We start from the raw sequence: 19,925 nt of genomic DNA on the forward strand, positions 1-19,925 counted from the left end.
TTAATATACCAAGTATTCTTAAAAAACACAATAGACAATAACAGAAAACGATAGAGAAAAAGATGATTCTAACCGTTTTAATTTCTTACAACGGACGAGAGGATCGTTAGGGGAAAAACTATCATAATCTGAAGGGCGCTCGCTCTCCCCCTCGAGGTGGGGGTTGCCGAAAGAATAATTCTTTCGCGAAAAGAAGGACTTCGCTCTCCGGCTGGCGCGCGCGCACTCGAGGCTTGTGGCACTCGAGATCTGCTCGCGAGGAGGATACGTTCAAGTGGTATTTTAACACTCGAACGAGAGGAAAAGTGTATTTACGGTGGCGCGAGGCCGCGACACACGCATGGAAACCCCGACAAAGATGTCAAAGTGACCGCTCGAAGCGGTGAGAAAACTGGAGAACCTACTCGTGAAGGATTACGGTGCTCGAAGAATCGCAGCCGACGGTTAAAGAGGCCGAGTGGCTTTGCGCGCGCGCGCGCGAGCGCCGAGGATGGCACAGGGGTGACTGTGATACTCCCCGCCTTGTTTGACGTTCTATTATGTTCATTAATCGACTGGTTTGATTTACTTTCAATGAAGATCCACAATGTTCGGTTAGGTCACTTCTGTGCACGACTGAATGGGGTGCAAATTGGTTGGGGTGAAAGGCTGTACCCTTTTGCGAATTAAAAGTATACCATTTCATTTTATGGCGTTTGAGAACACGTTTCGGTGTAAAAAATTTGTATTATTCGTCTCGTATATGAATTGATAGAAAATAATAGGGAGAAAGTTTCGTTTATCACGATTGAAAATTTATGACGTCGTTATAAAGCAATGGATTATTTTAGAAGATTAAGAAGATTGATAACTAAGATTGATGCAAAGTAAGAAATTTTAAAATTATTCAGAGGATTTAATATCATTAATAAAAATACTTTGCTATTAATATTATTCATTTTTATTAGTGTAATAAAAGATATCGAAACTGTATAGAAGTTTAAAATAAAAGCTAAAATAAGAATAAAATAAAATTGTGATAAAATTTTAACAATTTATCCCAAAAGATTTTAAATATTATTAATGATAATATATTGCTAATTTAAACTACGAGTTTACATAAAATTTAAAAAAAAATAACAAAGTAATGCAAAATAAAATCGTAACAATTTTAACAAAGAAAATATATTAACGAAAAGTGTTAGACTAATTTCATATCTATCCTATCATTATCGCCAATGTTCTATTTATTTCTATTGAATCAATCATTTTTTAGAATCAAACTTTTTAAAGGTTATGAAAACAATTCTGTTTTACCAATTATTAATAATGGAGAAATATTCTTTTTACAATGTTCTTGCGTAGAAGATATAATTATCAAAATTTAACCTGTTCTTGTTCCATCAAATAGAAATATACCCACTACTATTAAAATGCTGTATTGCATACATGGCAACATCGAGTGCGAAAAGATTAATTTACAAAACCGTTTAAAGCTCAAAGCAAAGGAATCAATCAACCATCGAGACTCCCTCCGCCGGTAACAACGGAAACATTCCGTCCACAATCGAAATATAACTCGGCGGATAAAAATACCGTACGAACGTGACAAAGAAAAGGGAGAAAGAGAGAGAAGAGAGGAAAGGAGGGGGGAGGTAAAAAAATTGGGTAGAGCACAGCTCATAATCGCGACGGAAGCGAGAAACGGCGGAAAGGCCGAGACAAAGAGAAAAGAAAACCAAAGTGGAATAGAGAGAGAGAGAGAGAGAGAAAGAGAAGTGAGAGATCGCCGTCGGCGTGGGTGGCGCTAGGAGGAGAGAAAAATTAAGCGGATCAATGGTGGAGCCCCGGTGGAAAAAAAAAACGCCGGGAGATCCTCTCGACCCTCCTTCTCCTTCTCCTCTCCTCGAACCCCATCCCCTCGACACTTCTCTGTTCCATAGAAAATCCTGAAATAAACACGCGGCGGAGATCGAAAAGTGGAGCTAATTAGAAATATTTTCCTGGAAGCGAGAATCGCGAGCGAGGAAGAAAGAGCCGTGGTGGCGCTAGCGCTAGAGGGGGTGGTTTCGCGGAAGGGGACGGGGTTTCGAACGTTGGAAACTCTCGAATCGTGGAAGAGGAGAGAGGACATGGTGGATATGCTTGGGGACGGAGCGAGTGAAACGCGCGTCCTCGGACGAGGACAGATTATTGGGCAACGCACCAAGGTGAAGAGAAAGGGAAGACGGAGAGGAGGACAGAGAAACGGGGAGATGAAGAGGCGCGGTGGAGGAAGAGGAAGAAGAGGAGGATGGTCGGGGGGATGGTTGAACGAGAGAGGTGGCGGCAGTGCTCTCGGTCGGGTGCTACGTGGCACGAGAGAGCGGGTGGGTGAGTGAGTGAGTGAGTGGGTGGCGGCTGAACAGAGCCGAGAACCCCTATAAGGGGGACAAAGATGGGTGGAAGACTCTCTTTCTCGCCCTTTCTCTTTCTCTCTCCCGTTCTCGATAGTGCGAGAGCAGAAGAAACTGGGAGAGCGAACTCGGGGGAAGGAAGGAGGAGAGTTGGAGAAGGGGGAAGAGGGACAAAATGCTCGCTCGTTTGCAAGACAAAGAACCCGAGCCGTACGAACTCGTAGTCGTGCATAAACGCTATCAACCCCATCTACATATTCCAGGGACGTGGGTGAGCAAGAGGAAGGGTGGCGAGCCCGAGGTAGGCCCGAGGCAGAAGGAGAGGAGAGAAAGATAGCGCGCGCGCAAACACGTCCAGAATCTCCACCTCGGTTTACCGTGTATTTCTCTCGAATTTCTTCGTCTTCTTCTTCTTCTACTATCTTCCGCGCAGAACCTAACCTATTATTCAACAGAGAGAAAGAGATGATGAATTCGAATCGTTCTCCTTTCTCCCACCCAATTTTTATTTCCCCGATCGAATCTCGTAGAGGAACGTATTACAAGAATAATAATGGGCTCGGTGATCGGTGCGTTGTCGAAATTGATGACGATTTTTTTACTTCTGGCGTAGTAAAAAAAAAAAGAACGAAGAGCTCTAAGAATATATATATCTTGTAAAATATGTGAGGGAATACGGAAACTTCTACTCGACTAAAAATATCAAGAGATTCTCAAGAGAATTAATGCGAAACCACGAACCGCTTCAAAACCGATTCCCTCGCACTCGACCTGATCCCGGCTACACTTCTTAAAAGAAGAAGAAGAAGAAGAAGAAGAAGAAGAAAAATCCGTGTCACCACTAAAGAAGAAATCGTGACTTCATTCACATAAAAAGTGGAACAAAGAAGCATCCTAGCTGAAAACCATTGCCACCTCGACAAGATACATCGGTCATCGACTGTTAATCCACATTGGCTGGCGAGTTGATGGCGAGGGTTTCCCCAAAGAGGCAGGGGAGGCGGTCTCGGGGGCGGGTGCAACGAGGGTAGGAAGAAGAGAAGCTGTAGAAATAGAGAGGCGGGTTGAAACCCCCTTGACCCGCCAGAGGGAGGCTGCATGCCTGGCTGATTAGCCTAATGGTGAGTCCTCCTCTTATTCTCCTACTTGACGCCAGTTCGCGAGCCTCTCTTCTCTCTCTCTTATCCCACCACCACTTCCGCATCAATCTCTCTCGCTCTCCCACGTTCCCTCTTTGTTACCCTCGCTCCATCCTCCCCTCTGGGGACGCCCGGTTCCCTCTTCTCTGTATCTCCCTCAGCCTCGACATCGACGGCGAACCCTTGACTCGATAAGAAATATTCCTTCAATTAGAGGACCCCGTAGGAATATCAATGTTTGCACGGCTGCCAACAGGAGACGGCCACGCGGAGACAGAGACAAGTTTTAATTTGCCTCGAGTGCAAAAGAGGACGAGAGAGAGAAATTCTTGGGACAAATTTTCTCAAAATATTTCGATCATTTTTATCCGATGGACGATCGTTGTTTTCTTTTTTTCGAGAGAGGAGCGTTTAATCGAGATGAGTTTTTTATTTTATGTAAAAAGACGATGTCAAGAGAAAAATTTTTCCTTCTTTTACTTAAAATTCTTAAATTTTATTTCTTATTTTTAAATTACAATCGGGATTGTTGCGCGACACCTGATCCGAGCTGACGAGTTACTTTTTTTTTTTTTTTATAAAGATGTCGCTTTCGAGAGAAATTTTTCTTTATTTCTCGGAATTCTTAGGTTTTATTTTTCGTTAAATTATAATTGGAATCGTTACACGGAATCATGTTCCTTTGACAAATTTTTATCGTTGAACAAAGACAATGGATTTAGTGATACGTGAGCGAAAGAAAGAAATTTATCATTTTATATTTATGATGATTGTCTTTTTTACCATGAACAATGATTCGTTATTATATCCCAGTGTAGGATATTTCAGTATTTAATAGAAATTGAATTTTTTTTTTTTCATATTCGAGTAATTCCATTCTCGAGAAAATAAAATGAAGGATTGAGCTTTGAATCATTCCACATTGATTATTGTTGATCGAGACCAGTCACAGTGAAAACCTGTTTATATTGTTCGCATATCACAGAGATGATGTTAATATTTGCATGGATCGATACAGTGAAATAATACGCAAAGTGTTGCCGTGAACCGTTGCGTTGCTCTATTACAGGGATGAGAGAAGTATTCCATCAATTACAATTTGAGAGGGTTGTCAATATTTGTACCGACACTAGCGATTTAACTTCGTAAAAGAATTATTGATTTAACCGATAGCATAGGATCCGTTGCGTATATTTTGCGAAAAGTCGAAGGCCAGTTTAAGGCTAATTTTCAAGATCAAGAAATAGAAAAGTCATCGTTTGATCAACACTCGCTCTCGTTTAATAGGATACAATGATTTGATTAATTTTTTGTAATGTTTCAAATTTACTTTCGTACAATTATTGAAGTTTAAAGAGTTTGGAGAGCCAATTCTTAATCGTTTATCGAAAGGGTTCCAATAATAATATTAAAAATAAATGTAAAATTCTTTCTGAATTTTTTTCAGATTTATAATTTGCAACATTAATATCGCATTCCGATACTCGTCCTTTACAACCACATCACTTTTATATCATTTTTCCAACGCATTAAAAAAATTATTTAACACTAAAACTATTTAAATAAATATTTAAATATTCAGTAAGTAATCTTATATTATGCTTCTCAATAAAAAGCCAATATCGTATATTTCCATTGACATTGGATAACTTTAGTGTTAATTTTTTTCCAATCTTTTATAAAATTTCCAAAACATTCTTTTTCGAATCCGAATCCTTCGTTTAAATACCGATATTTTTGGTACTCACCTGCCGCTGCGGCTGCTTTACCCGCATCCAGCGTCCCGTACGGTGGAATTCCCATATGAGCAGGCGGTGGCTGAGTCAGGTGGTCCCCATTGGGGCAAAAGAAGGGCAAACCGCTCGGATGGGTCCCCGCCAAGCCCATCTTGCTCGCCTGTAAATCAAACAGAGAGAGAGATGGAAACATTTAATACGAAACACGTCGTGAAATCGCGTAACAAGTATAGATATAATAATATATGTTATCCTGCGCAGTTTTCGACGCGGTATATGGGCACGATAGAAATACGTATATAGCATCGCGTGTCAGCGTTGCATTATCGTTATCGAGTAATTAATTAATGCCGTGTTGATTAATGCTTCGTTAATGCAGCCAGGTAATTAGCAGTCCGCCCGGGGATATCAATTAATTAATTGATGCCCCCGGAAGCATCGACAGGTGTTTGCGTGAGACGATATATGTAAATTGATTTTTCTTTTCATCGTACCCCTGTCGTTTGATCGATGATGCGTCGTTGTCGGTTTAATCGAATTTCGAAACTTAAAGATATCACGGTGTTATCGAAGGAGAGGATCTATTTATATAGATCTAGATATATTTCTCTCTTGTTCCGGAATTTGAGAGAAAAAAAAAATAAGAAGATCTAATATAACAAATAACAAATAAATTGGACAAAGAAATACAACCCTATTGATCAAGTGGCGACTATAGTTATCCTTTTGATCAACAAGCCAGGTATCGAGAAACCATCCCATTTATCGGCGTCCTATACCACCAACAGGCTGTTTTAACGATCGAACAAAGGTAGTATCCGATTCTTTGATCGGCCCCCGTCGAGTACCATTTCCGTTCCTCCCTATTTAACATAGACATTAGCATCCCTGTTCGTCCTCGAACAGCGGGGCTGTGCGCTCGTCCCGTTGGACGAGTTTCCGTCAGTCTAACAAGGAGAACGGACGAGGACGAGTAAAAAGCCCTCCTCCCTCCCTCCCTCTCCCTTTTCCTCTCTCTCTCTCTCTCTCTCCTCGTCGAGAAGGAAATATAATATACAATTCAATAAACTACTCGAAGGGGGGAAAGCGCGCTTATCGAGCTCGAGCATTAATTTGCAAAGACGGCGGCGCGCGCTCCTCGAACGTTCGAGGGTTCGTTCTCGTTCGGCTTTTCCATTCGTCGGCTCGAGCGACGTATCGCCGAATTCAAGTGGCTCTTCACCGTCCTCTCGCGCGACTCGTCGCGTCCCTTCTTATCCCTCCTCCCCCCTCTCCTTCTCACTCTCCTTCTCACTCCGTGTCCCTTCTTCTTTCAACCTCCGGCTCCTACTTTCCATCGCAGCCGGAAGAGAATTAGTTCAATCTGGCCACGGAGGCTCGCAAGGTCGCAGCGCACGATCTCTCTCTCTCTCTCTCTCGCTCCCTCTCTCCCTCTCTCTCCCACCGGCGGTGTTCACCGACGGCGGGGATCGATACCTCGAGTGGTTGTCTCTTATCAGTTGTCGGTGCTTACCATGAGTGCGGCGGTATCGCGCATCGATCTGACAGCGAGTAACAGTCCTGGATCGAGAGGCTCCCTTTCCATCCAAGTCAGCACCCTCGACAGCAGACCGACAGTCTCTTCCGCGGTGGGCTCGTCCTCCTCCTCCTCCTTCTCCCCCTCTTCCTCCTCCTCCCCGTCCGTCCCTTGTTGCTTCCCCGCGCCCTCGTAATCGGCCCACTTCTCCTCCGCCTCGATCTTCACGCGGCAACGCGGCAACTCCTCCTCGTGCCGATGATGCTCCTTCTTCCTTTCGACGCACCACGACGACGAGGACGACGACGAGGACGACGACGAGGAGGAAGAGGACGACGACAACGAGGTATCGTTACAGCTCTCGTCCTCGAGGATCCACTTGCTCAACTCCTCGTCGCTGACCCGAACACCCGCCTCCCTCGCCACGTTCTGCAACTCTATCAACAGCATCCTGTCCTCCTCCTGCGCCTCGCTCGAGCCCGCGTGGACGCGGGCCGAGAAGCCTACGAGGCCTGCCGCGTTGCCGGAGCGGCCGATCGGCGCCGCGTCGTCGCGGTCGCGCGGCAGGATCCAACTTCTCGCGAACGTTTCCGACCTGACGCTGAGCCAGGCACGGTGGAGATCGGCGAACGCCTCCTTCAGCGTGAATCTTCTGAGATAGGCGGCGAGGGGGTCGGCCGTCGTCTCCTTTCCAAGGGGGGGATTCGAGGCGTTGCGATAGACGCCGTAACAGGCTCTGGTGAGGACGCCGGTCGCGAGCCTCACCCTCAACTCCCTCACCACGATCCTCGTCTCGAGGCAATCCTTCGGCACGACGAACAATCGGACCAATCCATCGGCGGCGACGCAGTCGGCCTCGGGCGGCAAGTAATCGGCTGTCTCGGCGACCAACACGGCGCCATCGGGATGCATTGCCATCGCGGTAACCGCGAATTCTCGGTGGAACCACCAAAGGAACAGGTCCACGGTCAGAGAACCCCTGCCGCCGCCGGCGTAGATCACCGGCTGGCTGAGCATGTTCACCCGTCTAAGGCAACGTGGCCGCCAATGGCGGCCCGTTACCAGCAACCGCGTCCTGTGGTGGCCCTCGTGATCAGCCGCCCCCACCACCCACACCCTCTCAGCGTCGCCAGCCGCGGCGGCGGTGGCGCGGCGTCGTCCGGGCAGGTCCCGCCAATCCAGAAAGGACACATGTGCGAGGTAGATTCTGCTTCGGTCGTAGCTTTCCAGAGCGTTCCTCAGGCTCTCGACAACGGACGAGTGGGAGACGGCCGGGCAAACTCTTGGATTGGCCTGTTCGGGGCTCGCCTTGTCGGAGACGGAGGAGGTGGAGAACGGCGAGGGGGAGGAGATGGTGGGAATACAGTTGCTGGCGGAGGCCGTAGATGCCGATTTCTCCGCGCTCACCACGACACCCCGTCCTCTCGTAGAGCACTGCCTCTCCTGTTTCCTCTTCCTAATTCTATCCTGATGCACCTCGTTCCCAACCCTCGACGAGCTCGGATCCTTCCTCCCGGTGTCTTCCTCCCTTCGATCGTTCTCCTCCTCCTCCTCGTCCACCTCCTCCTCCTTCCCGTGCTTGCCGTTCTCGTGCCGCGAGATCGCGCCGACAGAGGTCGACGAGGTGGAGCGTGCAGGCGAGGATACGCTCGACGGAGGCGAGGTCGATCCTCTTGAGGCCTCGTCCGTGGAGGAGGACAGGGCAGGCGAGGAGAGCGAGGAGGCGATGGACGAGGACACCGTCCCGTCACCACCGCATTGCTTCCTCGAATCATCCTCGTCGGCCGCGATCCGATCGCGGCGGCGTTGCCTGCTTGTCGGCCATCGTTGTTGCATCAGGGTGCCGTTTTCACGGGGCTCGAGGCCGCTCTCCAGGGGCTGGCGCATGCGCCCCGCCCACGACGATCGACCCTCGCACGCTGCCACCGCAGACTTACTCGTTCTCGTCGTCGTCGTCGTCGTCGTCGTCGTACTACTACCTCCTTCGACCGATTCGCCACCCTCGACGCTCTTCTTCTCCTTGTCGCCCTCCTCGGCCCCCTCCTCGGCCCCCTCCGCCCGTCTCCTATGCTGCTGATCGCGCTGATGCTGATGATGATGATTAGGCCCGCGCCTTCCTTTCGCGGTCGGCCTCTGGTTGACCCGCGTCGCGCACTTGCTGCCACGGGGCGACATAGTCCACAACGACGAGCAGGAGGATCCCGTCGAATCCCGTGCGAAATTGGCCAAGCTAAATCGGCTACCGAATCCCACGGATTCGGCGAGCGTTGGCGCGCGCGCGACCGTTCATCCACGGCGTGCCGGCTTCGCCTACCGAGCGATGACTGAGCGAGCGGCCGCGACGCAGCCGTCAAAGGCCGGAGCGGGAACTAGAAGGCTTTGATGTACCGCCGCCCCGGCGCGCACAAAGCGAAAGCGGCCCCGGCTCGTTGGTTGGCATGCCACGGGGGCGGGGGCGGATAGAGCGAGAGAACGGGAACACGGGCGAGCGCGCGCCACGGGAACCGAGCCAGAGAGAGAGAGAGAGAGGGAGAGCGAAAAAGAGAGAGACACGCTGCTGCCGTCAGGAGGAACTGGAGGGCGGAGGAAGAGGGGAGGAAAGAGAGAGAGAGAGAGAGGGAGGGAGGGAGAGGGAGAGATAGCGGTAGCCCGGCGGCGGATGTACAGTCGCCAAGAGGTTGGGAGAAGTCACGGTGACGGTGAAATAGCGAGGTCGTAAATTATCGTATCAAGTGGCGGTGCCGATTGATCCCGCCACTGCGACACCATTCGTGTCTCGCTTATCTCCTCCCCTCTTCTCCCCCGAATTTCTTATGTTTCCATTCCGATATATCGGGAACGGTTTGTTTATAACGGCTCGATTGATCTTGCTTCTCTACGTCGTCAAGAAAATAAATGAAAGAGATTTTTCGTGCTAAGAGATACGTGTATATATATATATATATATATATATATATATATATATATATACATTTTTTGAAAGCAAAAAATTAATTGTTTCGGATCGCGATTTAATATGGCCAATTTAGAGGACAAGGTCTGCATCAGAAATTTCGTCTCGATGCGAGTCGAGGGGGAACGATTCATACGTATGCGATACGCCACCTATCTATTCTTTCACACGGATCCAGCGATTTACGTGCGATACGCGTAAGATATTCATCCGACGTATCTAATTTCATAGCTTATCCATCTTTATTCAACGAATGCTGTTCATTTGTTTCTATCATTGGTTTCATCGGTTGCTCTCTCGATTCGAGAGAGAAATCGTTATTCACGAATGGATCGATACATCTTTTCGAGTAAGCGCAAATACGATGATGCAGAATAAAGAAGTTATACGAAGTATCGAACGTTTCCAGGAATGAAGATGTCGATGCAAGACAAGAAGTTGAACCGTGTTGCGAGACACGTTACATATTCGAGAAGCTCCGTTCAATTATAGTTAACGTTAACCATCAACGATGGAGGTTTAAATTTACGATCGATAAAACTATTGAATATTCGTACCAATGTTTGTCTTCTTTTAACTAGAGAAATATATACGCCGGACATTTTGATTTTGTTTATTCTCGTAGTCGGGGGACGGACTGTGTCCACCACTTCATTCCAGAAGAGGATTCTCGTATCGTAAGGAATGACGATGAAGGGCTCGATGAAGTTAAAAGAAAACACGAGGCAGCACTATCATTACAAGTGATGCTTCCCATTGAAGATTGTAGTCACGTTACTCTCTTCATGACTAACAGCCTGCTCTTCGTGACTTACTTGACGATCGAGTGTACCATGTGATGATCAAGAATATTTATCCCGCATGCACCTTCAGTAGCTTTTCCCAACCGCGTTTTATTTTTCTTCCAGTAGTACAATCGAGCGTTAACTAATATGAGATACTTCATATCCCGCACACGGCTGCAAATCTTATCGATAATCGTTCCGGATAAAACGTTCCACATCCTCAATAACCCGCTAACAACTTGCAAACGACTTGTGGAAAAAAAAAAGGAGAAAAAAGTAGGAGGAGGGGAAATATGCGGGGATAATAAATTGCAACAAACGAATAAACATCTATCTATCGTTCGAAGGAAAAAAAGTGCACAGTTTTAAAGCGGAGTGTAAACGGTCTCTCCCACGGATCGCGGAGGGTGCACGAGGGGTTGAGTGTATCCGTGTCGTAGAACGCAGTTACCGGAATAGATGTTCCCCTTGGAAAGGGGGTTGATCGAGCGAGCCACGTTTATCGGTGCTCCAATTTGCACGGCAGAGAGGTAGCCTCTCGCGAGGCTTTTTTTTCGTAACTGGAGCGAAAGATCAGCGCTCCCAGCCATTCGGGTTCGTGTATTGCCCTATCGTTTCGTTCCAGGGGAATAAGACGCGATCGGTCAGACATTTCAGGTTCGGCAAATTGTGGCCAGAATTAATTAATTAATTTTTCGTCCCTTCCCTTTTCCTTTTATCTATGGATAAATAAGACCAACGACAAAATTTCGTTTATAGAATTTGAATTATTCACGGACTTTTTTAATTTTAACAAGATGTTATTTTAAAATTCACGGAACAGGAAATGAAAGAATTATCCATTTTTGATTTTAAAACATTCGATGATCGGAGAATACGTATAAGATGATAGAAACGACAAGTTGAAAGGCATAGCAATTCAGATTTCATAATACGAAAAAGAAGAATGGAGAGAGTTCGAGTGTTAGACGAAGGATGATTGGATGTGGAATATCACAGTTCCCGATTATAAGTTGGAAAAAAGTGACCTATCTACCTGGTTCGCTATCTATTCACTTTGGTGAAACGATTAATTGAAATCGACGCCGATAACGACGCGTCGAGTGTTGGCTCGAACCTCGATGGCGTCCTGGAGCTCCATTAGCTTCGAGTGTCTACGTTCGAATTCAATTTTTACCGACCAACACGGTTTGAAATTTTAGTAAAGCTGTTCTTCAATCGTGACGCACATTTTTTTAAAAGAAAATAAAAAAACAAAAGCCCTTATCGATATTTGTGGCAATATTATTAAAATATAGAATATAGAAATTGATGCTTTTTAACAATTTCGTCGAGGGATCCTTAAAACTAAAACCTTTCGATGTGCATATTACACAAACGATAGTGAAAAAAATAAAAATAAAGGCATTCATATTTTTCTTGCAAATTGCTCAATTGATCGAAACATCGTACTTATATATGTATTCTCTTACAAATTTTTCTCAAATCCTTCGACGCATCAAATCTTTTTAATATCAATTTTCCTTGAAGCGTATCCAAATCCAAGATAAATTTTTCAAAAATTTTACAACTATCTACGTATCACGATCACCTTCTCGATCTTCAACTCTCGTTCAACTCTCCTTCAACTCCCCCCAACTTCCCTTCAAAATCCCTCCAAAATCATTCATCTACATCCAATCATCCAGACGAGCTCTCGACAGACATCCTACAAAAAAACCCCCTCGCACCCTAACCCCCAAACCCTAAAAAAAAAGACAAGCCTTCCTTATCGCGGATCTCGACCACGTGTCGTTCGTGTACGAGCTGCTGCTGCTCCTCGCGCTAATTAGCCAGCAAGGGTCTAAAAAAAAAAAAAAAAGAAGAAGAAAAAAAGCTGCGCGACGTGCCCACTACCGTGTGCCCTCCTCCACCCCGTTTCCTTCCCTCCTCGCGTTCTCCTCTAACGCGGGGCGCGCGGGGGCGGCTTAATATTGCAAATCGGATTTAGCCTTGGGCGCTGGTCGCGCATGATTATCGGCGTGTCGGCATTTCATAAACGCGTCCACATCAAACGCAGCTGGTCGGTCGATCGCGATAATATTTGTCACGTAGTTGCGGTGCGCGGCGGTGGCGTACGTATCGCGGATACAGGCTAATCGATCGGAGCCTTCCTCCCTGCAGCCTGGGTATATGCGTGATTACTTTCCGGTACGCGTTGTCTCCTCCACGTCCGGAATTCGAGTCTCGCATGCCACCGCGATCCGATCTAAAGCCCCGTCCACACGACACCTGCGCGGAAACGAGAGATTCTAGGCTCGGCGAGTGGCGGATTCGAATCGTAAATTCAAGGAGGGTTGGCGCGAAATAGGAGGCTTGAATAGGAAATATGATTTCGCTGTTACTGTTTATTTGTTAATCAAATATTGTCAAAAATAGGTAAGTTTAAATTCCGAAGCAAGTGTTTTTTAAATCGTTATTATGTTGTTACTCACTCGTGGAGATTGCACGATGTTATGTGAAAAGTGAATGTGTTTTTTTTTCCTTTCATATCACGTTTTATTTGAAGGATGGATGTAAATGTTACGGATTTAATTAAATAAAAATCCCGGTTATCGTTAATTCTATTATTCTTGTGATACAGAAGAACGATTTATTTTAGATTAGTTAATTTTTTAGAATTTATCAGAAAATATTGAAAAAAATTATTATTATATTATATGTATATAATATGGTAACTATTTTTATCTACTGTAATACAAATAATTTTGATTATCAAATTGTTTTTAACATCTTGTATCAAAATTTGAAATCACTTGAGAAACGTTTCAATAAATATAAATACGTGTTCAATTAATATAACTCTGTAAACAAAAATTCTTTTATGAAAAAAAAAAGATTTTTAATTGACCACAATTTTTAATAAATTAATATAAAATCTTCCAAATCACTTTTGGGATGAAAAAAATAGTTTTTTTTTTAGGAATAGAATATTCATTTATTTTTTCCTTTTCAATAATCTATAATAAAAACTCGAATAGCAAGACCGAAAGAACAATTCACGCAAAATGGAGCTTGCACAAAGTTTGAAGAAGCGGCGTATGGATGGCCCTTAAAGCTCAGGCAAACGTGGTTGAAAAACGTTTTGTTCGACACAGTAGATCCGGATCGTGCGTAGTACGGCATTAATCGGTAATCTCTCCCACGAAAATCATTCGATGCTTTTCGATTCTTTCGATTGAATCATTAACAACTGGCATTGTAATTTCAGAATTCTTCTCGTTATTAAACGGAAGAAAATCTTCCTCCCTTGTTCAAATATGAATCTCGTCTCAAGGAATCTTATTATAAGATTCGCCCGTGATCTTAAAAATCTGATCAATGCGGCTGCAACTTTTAAAGAATAAGAAAGATGGATGGAGAATAAATTTTAATTAATCTCAGAATGAGGTGGAAAATCTTCTCGTGGAATTTATTAGAAAGATTGATCTAAAAATTAAATTAAGTATTAATTTTAAAAATTAAAGAAAATTCTTTCTATCGAAATTTTTTATTAATGATAAATAATGGAGATAATTTTTTTTGTAATATTCATCAAGTTACAATTATACCCAAATATAATATTAATGTAATGTTAAATTAATTAAAGTAATTGATTAAAAATCCTTTATTAATAAATTTTTATTCGTTAAAATTTATGTTAGAACCATAAGTTGAATCGATAACACTGATGAAAAAACAAACTGCGAGAAACGATGAATGATTTTGTATCTTGCTCGTTCAAAAATTTTTCAATCGAATAATTTTTTGAAAATAATGTTTTTAAAATTGAGAATTTTTTTGGAAAATAAGACATAGAATATAATTAAGGAAAATGAAATAAAATTAAGATTAATTATTCTTCCAAAATGATATCTAGAGTAGAAAATTATAACATGTCATAAAATTTTAAGAACCAATATCTACCAATATCAAAATTTCTATATCATCACGAGACTATAATTAAATCTCGATAGTTTCATTTCGTCATTCTATTCTTAACTAACAAAAACAATAGAAATGAAAATTATACCCCACAAAAATTTGAACGAAATTGAACGAATATTTCTCTCTCAAATTCCTCTCAATTAAAACAAAACTTTTATCCATTACCCAGTATTACAATCCTTTTCATCTCTTAATCAAGTTCTTAAAACGACATCACTGCACTAATACCCTTCCATATTCGAATCGAAATTCCAATCACGACTCTCGACTCTCAAACCAGGCGAAGAAAAATTCAAGAAAAAGAAAAAAGAAGAAGAAAGGAACTCCATATAACAACGCTATCGAAGTCATTACTTACTACTGCGTCGTACACGCTATCACGTGAGCGCGAAATCGCGCGTTTCACCGTCGAGAGCAAAAAAGCGGCAACGTCGGGAGAAAAAAGAAAAAAGAAAAGAAAGAAAAGAAAGGAAAAAAGAAGGAGGAAAAAAAAATATCAAAGTGGCGCACGAGTGTCCGCACCCCAGGAAGGAAACTGGCCGTACCCGTTTTCACGATTTTAAACAGCGGGGAAAGTGTGGCCGGATGGCTGTGTGTATCACCGGCGCGCGACGCGTTTTCTTTGCAACGGAAACCTCGATGCACACGGTGCCGCGTAACTTTTAATTGGGTTATCTGTCCCGGAACGCCGTCAATCCGCGCGGTTATAGGCCTGATATAGAGAGCTTTTCCATGTACCGCCGTTGACCCGAGCGGAACCGTGTTTTAAAGACGATAATCGCGTATCTGCACGCCCTTTTCCCGCTCCCTCACCATTGTGCGACACACAGGGGCCGGCTCTGTGTATCGACAGAGCGAAAATTAATGACAACACGGTGTTTCGCGATGGCGATAACGCACCATTCGTAGGAGAAAAATATTTCCTAACCGCGAAACGTATGGGCGTTCGGGAAAGAATAATGGAGAATTGTCGAAGATATCGAATGCAATAGAATCTTAGAATATTATCGTGGATTTGCTCCCCCCGTTTCATTTCGTTCGAGAGGGAAAATCGAGGAATTTTTAATTTTTATTCTATTCCTTTTTTTATAAGGTGAAGTTTAACGCTTTCATCTTTTCGATACATGCAACATTATAAATGTGTGCAGTTGTAATTAAACGTAAGAAAGAAAAATTTTGCAATTCTTGTAAAAATTGTTTTGAATTATTTTTTAAAGCATTCAATAATATAGCATAAATATCTTCCGTGTTAAAAATAAATTAGGAATAAAAAAATTGGAGAAAAATTGTAATTATATAAATTGTAATATTCTTATATTGTGTGATATTTTTCTTCTTCTAAATAAATCATAACAAATACCAACATTTTCATCCAATAACGTATCGCCAACTACTTTTTAATTTTAATTAAGAAGATTTGGAAACATTATTCTAAAGTATACATATGTAAAATACGAACCTTAACTTTAATCAATGATGAATATTCAAAAACTTGGCATACGAACAATTATAATTAAAACGAGAATAAAATACAATACATAATTTCCTTAACAAATATCCGTAACATTTCAACAAAACATACGAAATTCGTCTTTTCGACGAATTTGATAGTATCCTTCCAACCACTTCAAACGATCGAATAAAATAATTCGGAATTAAAGGCAAACAGGCAAGCGCACCCCACCAATAACGATTCCCATCTTTCCATCTTCTTCCTCCTCCTTTTCAACGCCGTCGCCGCCGTGAACCGAATAAGAGTTTACCACCGATTTAACCCCCTCGAATGCGGTGTTTCCCTTTCGTGGAAAGAAGTCGCGAGATGCTCGCGACTCCTCCATCCGGAAGATCGAATACGAGCGTCGTTCAGCCTCTTACGCGGCGTCAATTCGATTCACCCTATTTCAGATAGAAAAAGCGGATGGAGGAGCAACCGTGTTCGCCACCCTTCGCCATCCGCGTAACATCGTAAGAGACTGGGTTCGGCGACGTTAAGAGGGTTGTTCGCTTTTCGGGCTACAGCCTGACGCGGAGAGGAAAGCGCGCCCTCTCCTCTCCTCTCTCTCTCTCTCCCCTTCTCTCTCTCGTCTTTCTCCCTCCTCCTGCACCCTCTACGGTTTCTTGTGCGGTTGACACGCACGTGGAGACTCGATCCGCTCGGCTGCGCTCAGAGCCGCGTAGGTGCAACACGCGACGCGTCGAAGAAGTTTAAAACGCCCACGCGACCGAGCGTTTTTTCAGTTTCCGTTCCGGGAGGGAAGGAAATTTATGGGCCGGCGAAAGGGTGTATTATGGAGGATTTGCGCGAGAGATCGTTCAAAGAGCCGTTCGTTTGTTAATGGATTATTATTTATGGCCGGATTTTTAACGAGATAAATAGGTAGATAAATGTATTTATAGAGGGCGGGGCAAGTATCGATATTTGGTTATCTTGGTGTTTCGTTTATTATAATTTTAAGGGATTACAGATTGTGAAACTAATGATAAAACTAATGAGTTTGATAATTAAATTCATAATATAAAAGAATTTGATTAAATGTTTATTCCTGTAAGACGTATGCATAAGAGATATTTTATAATAATCAATTAATTAATAATTTTTATCTGATATTCTGTTAGTAGGGAATTGTGATTCATTTTATTATTCGATCTTTTTTGGAGAGATACAAGCTAGTAATATTATTTATTCTTGGTTACTTTATCTAAGTTTTTCTTTGAATTTCAAGTTTCAAAGGAAAAAGATTTTCTTTCAAGATTTTGTATTTGAGTTTCAAATTATTCAAGTCGAATTTCCAGAAATTGCACAGATTTATTTAGATTCAATGGCGTTAAAGTATATTATTTTATATTTAGAAAAAAAAATATAATAAATATTGGATAATAAAGCAAATTGAATATAATAATTTATTATAACGAGTTTTTGGGATATTAGATAATATAATTTTCCAAAAAATTTATTACATTGAAGATTTATATCTTTAACTACTATTAAACACGAATATTTTAATATAATTAAAAATATAATTCAATAGCACAATTATGAACATACATATAGCACATGTAATATGTAAAAGTATGTAATAATCTGTTGCAATGGTGTCTGAATATTAACGCGAATCAGTATACGTCACTTATGTCAATATTTGGCTACCAGTGTGTTTCATTTTATCGGAGATAAAATTAAAACTTGTTTAATTCAGCTGGATTCACATCATTTATCATATTTGTTATTGATTTACGTTTCAATTTTGGAATTTCGTTATCATAATGTATATTTAGAATATTTTGAGTATTCATGCAAGGATTAGCATGTATTTATTGCAAAATTTTATTAATTTATATATAATTTATATATATGGTATAATATTAATTTTATAATATTTTGAAAAATAATTTTTTATACAATATCTGTTTCTATATTTTTATATTTGTTTTTATATGTTTTTATATTTGTTTTTTCTTAATTACATTAATTAATTTATATTAATTATGACAAATATACAATTTGAATTCAACGAAAATACGAATCTTTTGTAATAAGATTTATTATTTCTAGTATTGAAAAAGCAATTCCGTTCGTTTCACGTTCGTAAGAGGAATAGCAAATTATTATTATTATTATTATTATTATTATTATAAGTAGATTACTCAGTGAAAATACTATAAACGGTATAATTGCAAGCAAACAAGTTTAGATTTAATTCTTTTACAAAGTAACAGCCGATGAGAAGTTTAAAAGTAACGACTACCCGATTTTATTGTGTAAATTATTTGCATTTACAATACCAGTCACGTAAGTACTTTTCACTTTATTTATTTATGCGCAATAAATTGCAGTAATTACGTTGTGCATATGACAGAAAATAATCGTATATTTAAATATAAAATTTTACATTTGTCGATTCGCCCCGAGGTTCCTCCTGTAAAAGGATTGAAAAAATGCACATGCAACTTCGTTCGTAAGTACGAGGAACTTCTATATATACATATGAAAGAAAATATAGATAAATTTAAAATATTTGTTAGAGAGTTATAAATATCTTTAATAACTGCCTCGATTGAAATCTTATGTTGCAAGAAATCTGAAGAATAAACATATCGATAACTATTTACACCAAATTATTATTATCATTATTTAATTTCATATTTGTATACCACGAGTTTTTAAAATTGCGAGTTATAAACGATTTTTTTTTGCATTTTCCATCTGTATGCTGCTACATCGTTAATTATATATTTATATATTATTTCTTGCCTTTCTAAAACTTTTATGATCTTATTTATTCGTATATAAAACTTTATACATCTTTTATACATACAGAATCATATATTTGAAATTTCCAAAATGATTGTGACTTATTTACGAAATATTCTCGGCTCTTAATATAACTTAATTCTTACTCAGAATTTTTTAATTCAGAATTATCAAGCCATTCGATTATCGTTACAACTCACATCTATATAATCATAAACTACTAGTCATCTACTATAAACTTATACTCTACTGCAAACTCATAATTTGATCTGATTATTATTATTATTGAATTAATTTTTCAATCCAACGCATAGCGCATCAAAGGAACACCTGTGATCAAAAGAAAAACCATCTCTTCTCATAATACCGATCTGATCAAATTCTATACTCCGATAACCGTAGATTTTATTATAACCAGTCCAAAAAAAGAAAAGTCCTTAAAATTCCGAACGGTTCAACGGAGATATTCGAGACCAGTGTGTCCCGGTCTCGCTCGAGCATTCGTCGCACGAGTTAACAATCCCAATTTGCCCTTCCGACTTTCCTTTCCCCGATTACCTGCGCGCCCCGCTTCCGGCCGGCTCGGTGCTCGCTTACATCCCCGAACTGCGCATCGTCGTCGTCCCACCGAGGGAAGCGGGATCGACCACGCTCAAGTTCTCACGTTCGCCCCCGCGGGCGGCACTGCCGCCCCCGCAGGGGCGGTCGTGCGCGCGCGCGCGCCACTCTCTCCGTGTTCCTCTCGCTCTCTCTCTCTCTCCCTCTCTCTCTCTCTCGATCGATAATATTTTCTCAATACAGCGCGAATACACGTCACCACGGACAAGGATGATATTATTATACGGTAAAGAACTCTCTCTCTCTGTCTGTCTCGGTATGCCGGTTCACCGGATACGTGTTCTGTCCCCCTCTCTCCCTTAGATAGACAAGGATAAGAGGGGGGAGAGGGGGAGGAGAGAAATTGGCCCGATGGTGGTCGTCGGTTCTCGTATGCACACGAGAAGCGAGTATGCATGAATTATTCGAGATACGGTAATCCGGTTGGCTTCCAGAGGATCCTTCTTCCTTCCCTCCCTGCCTATTTCGAATTTCGCTGTTTCGCACACAGCGATCGAGGCGGCCAACCCGTGTCGCCTTCTCGTCGTCGTCGTCGACGGCGGCGACGTTCGTTCTTCTCCTCCACGGTTCTTCTGCTCGAGTCGA

At 42.1% G+C, this 19,925-nt stretch overlaps 1 protein-coding gene across 7 annotated transcripts in view; it reads right to left on the minus strand.

Annotated features, from left to right (window-relative positions):
• The window catches only part of LOC108004115 (uncharacterized), a 40,813-nt gene extending 31,270 nt beyond the window's left edge, over positions 1-9,543 (minus strand). For 3 of the 7 annotated variants that reach the window (XR_009829437.1, XR_009829438.1, XM_062073552.1), the window contains exons 1-2: positions 6,764-9,543; positions 5,263-5,410 (exon numbers count right to left, since the gene is read on the minus strand). Coding sequence is in view for 5 of the 7 variants with exons in the window: in XM_062073552.1 (XP_061929536.1) it covers positions 5,263-5,410; positions 6,764-8,941 (2,326 nt within the window). In the remaining 2 variants the exon portion in view is untranslated. The remainder of the gene's footprint in view (positions 1-5,262; positions 5,411-6,763) is intronic. The other 4 variants (XM_062073549.1, XM_062073548.1, XM_062073550.1 and 1 more) reach the window with 4 other exon arrangements.
• Positions 9,544-19,925: the final 10,382 nt, after the last annotated feature.

Source organism: Apis cerana, linkage group LG4 (assembly GCF_029169275.1).
Source record: "Apis cerana isolate GH-2021 linkage group LG4, AcerK_1.0, whole genome shotgun sequence".
NCBI classification, from domain to species: domain Eukaryota; kingdom Metazoa; phylum Arthropoda; class Insecta; order Hymenoptera; family Apidae; genus Apis; species Apis cerana.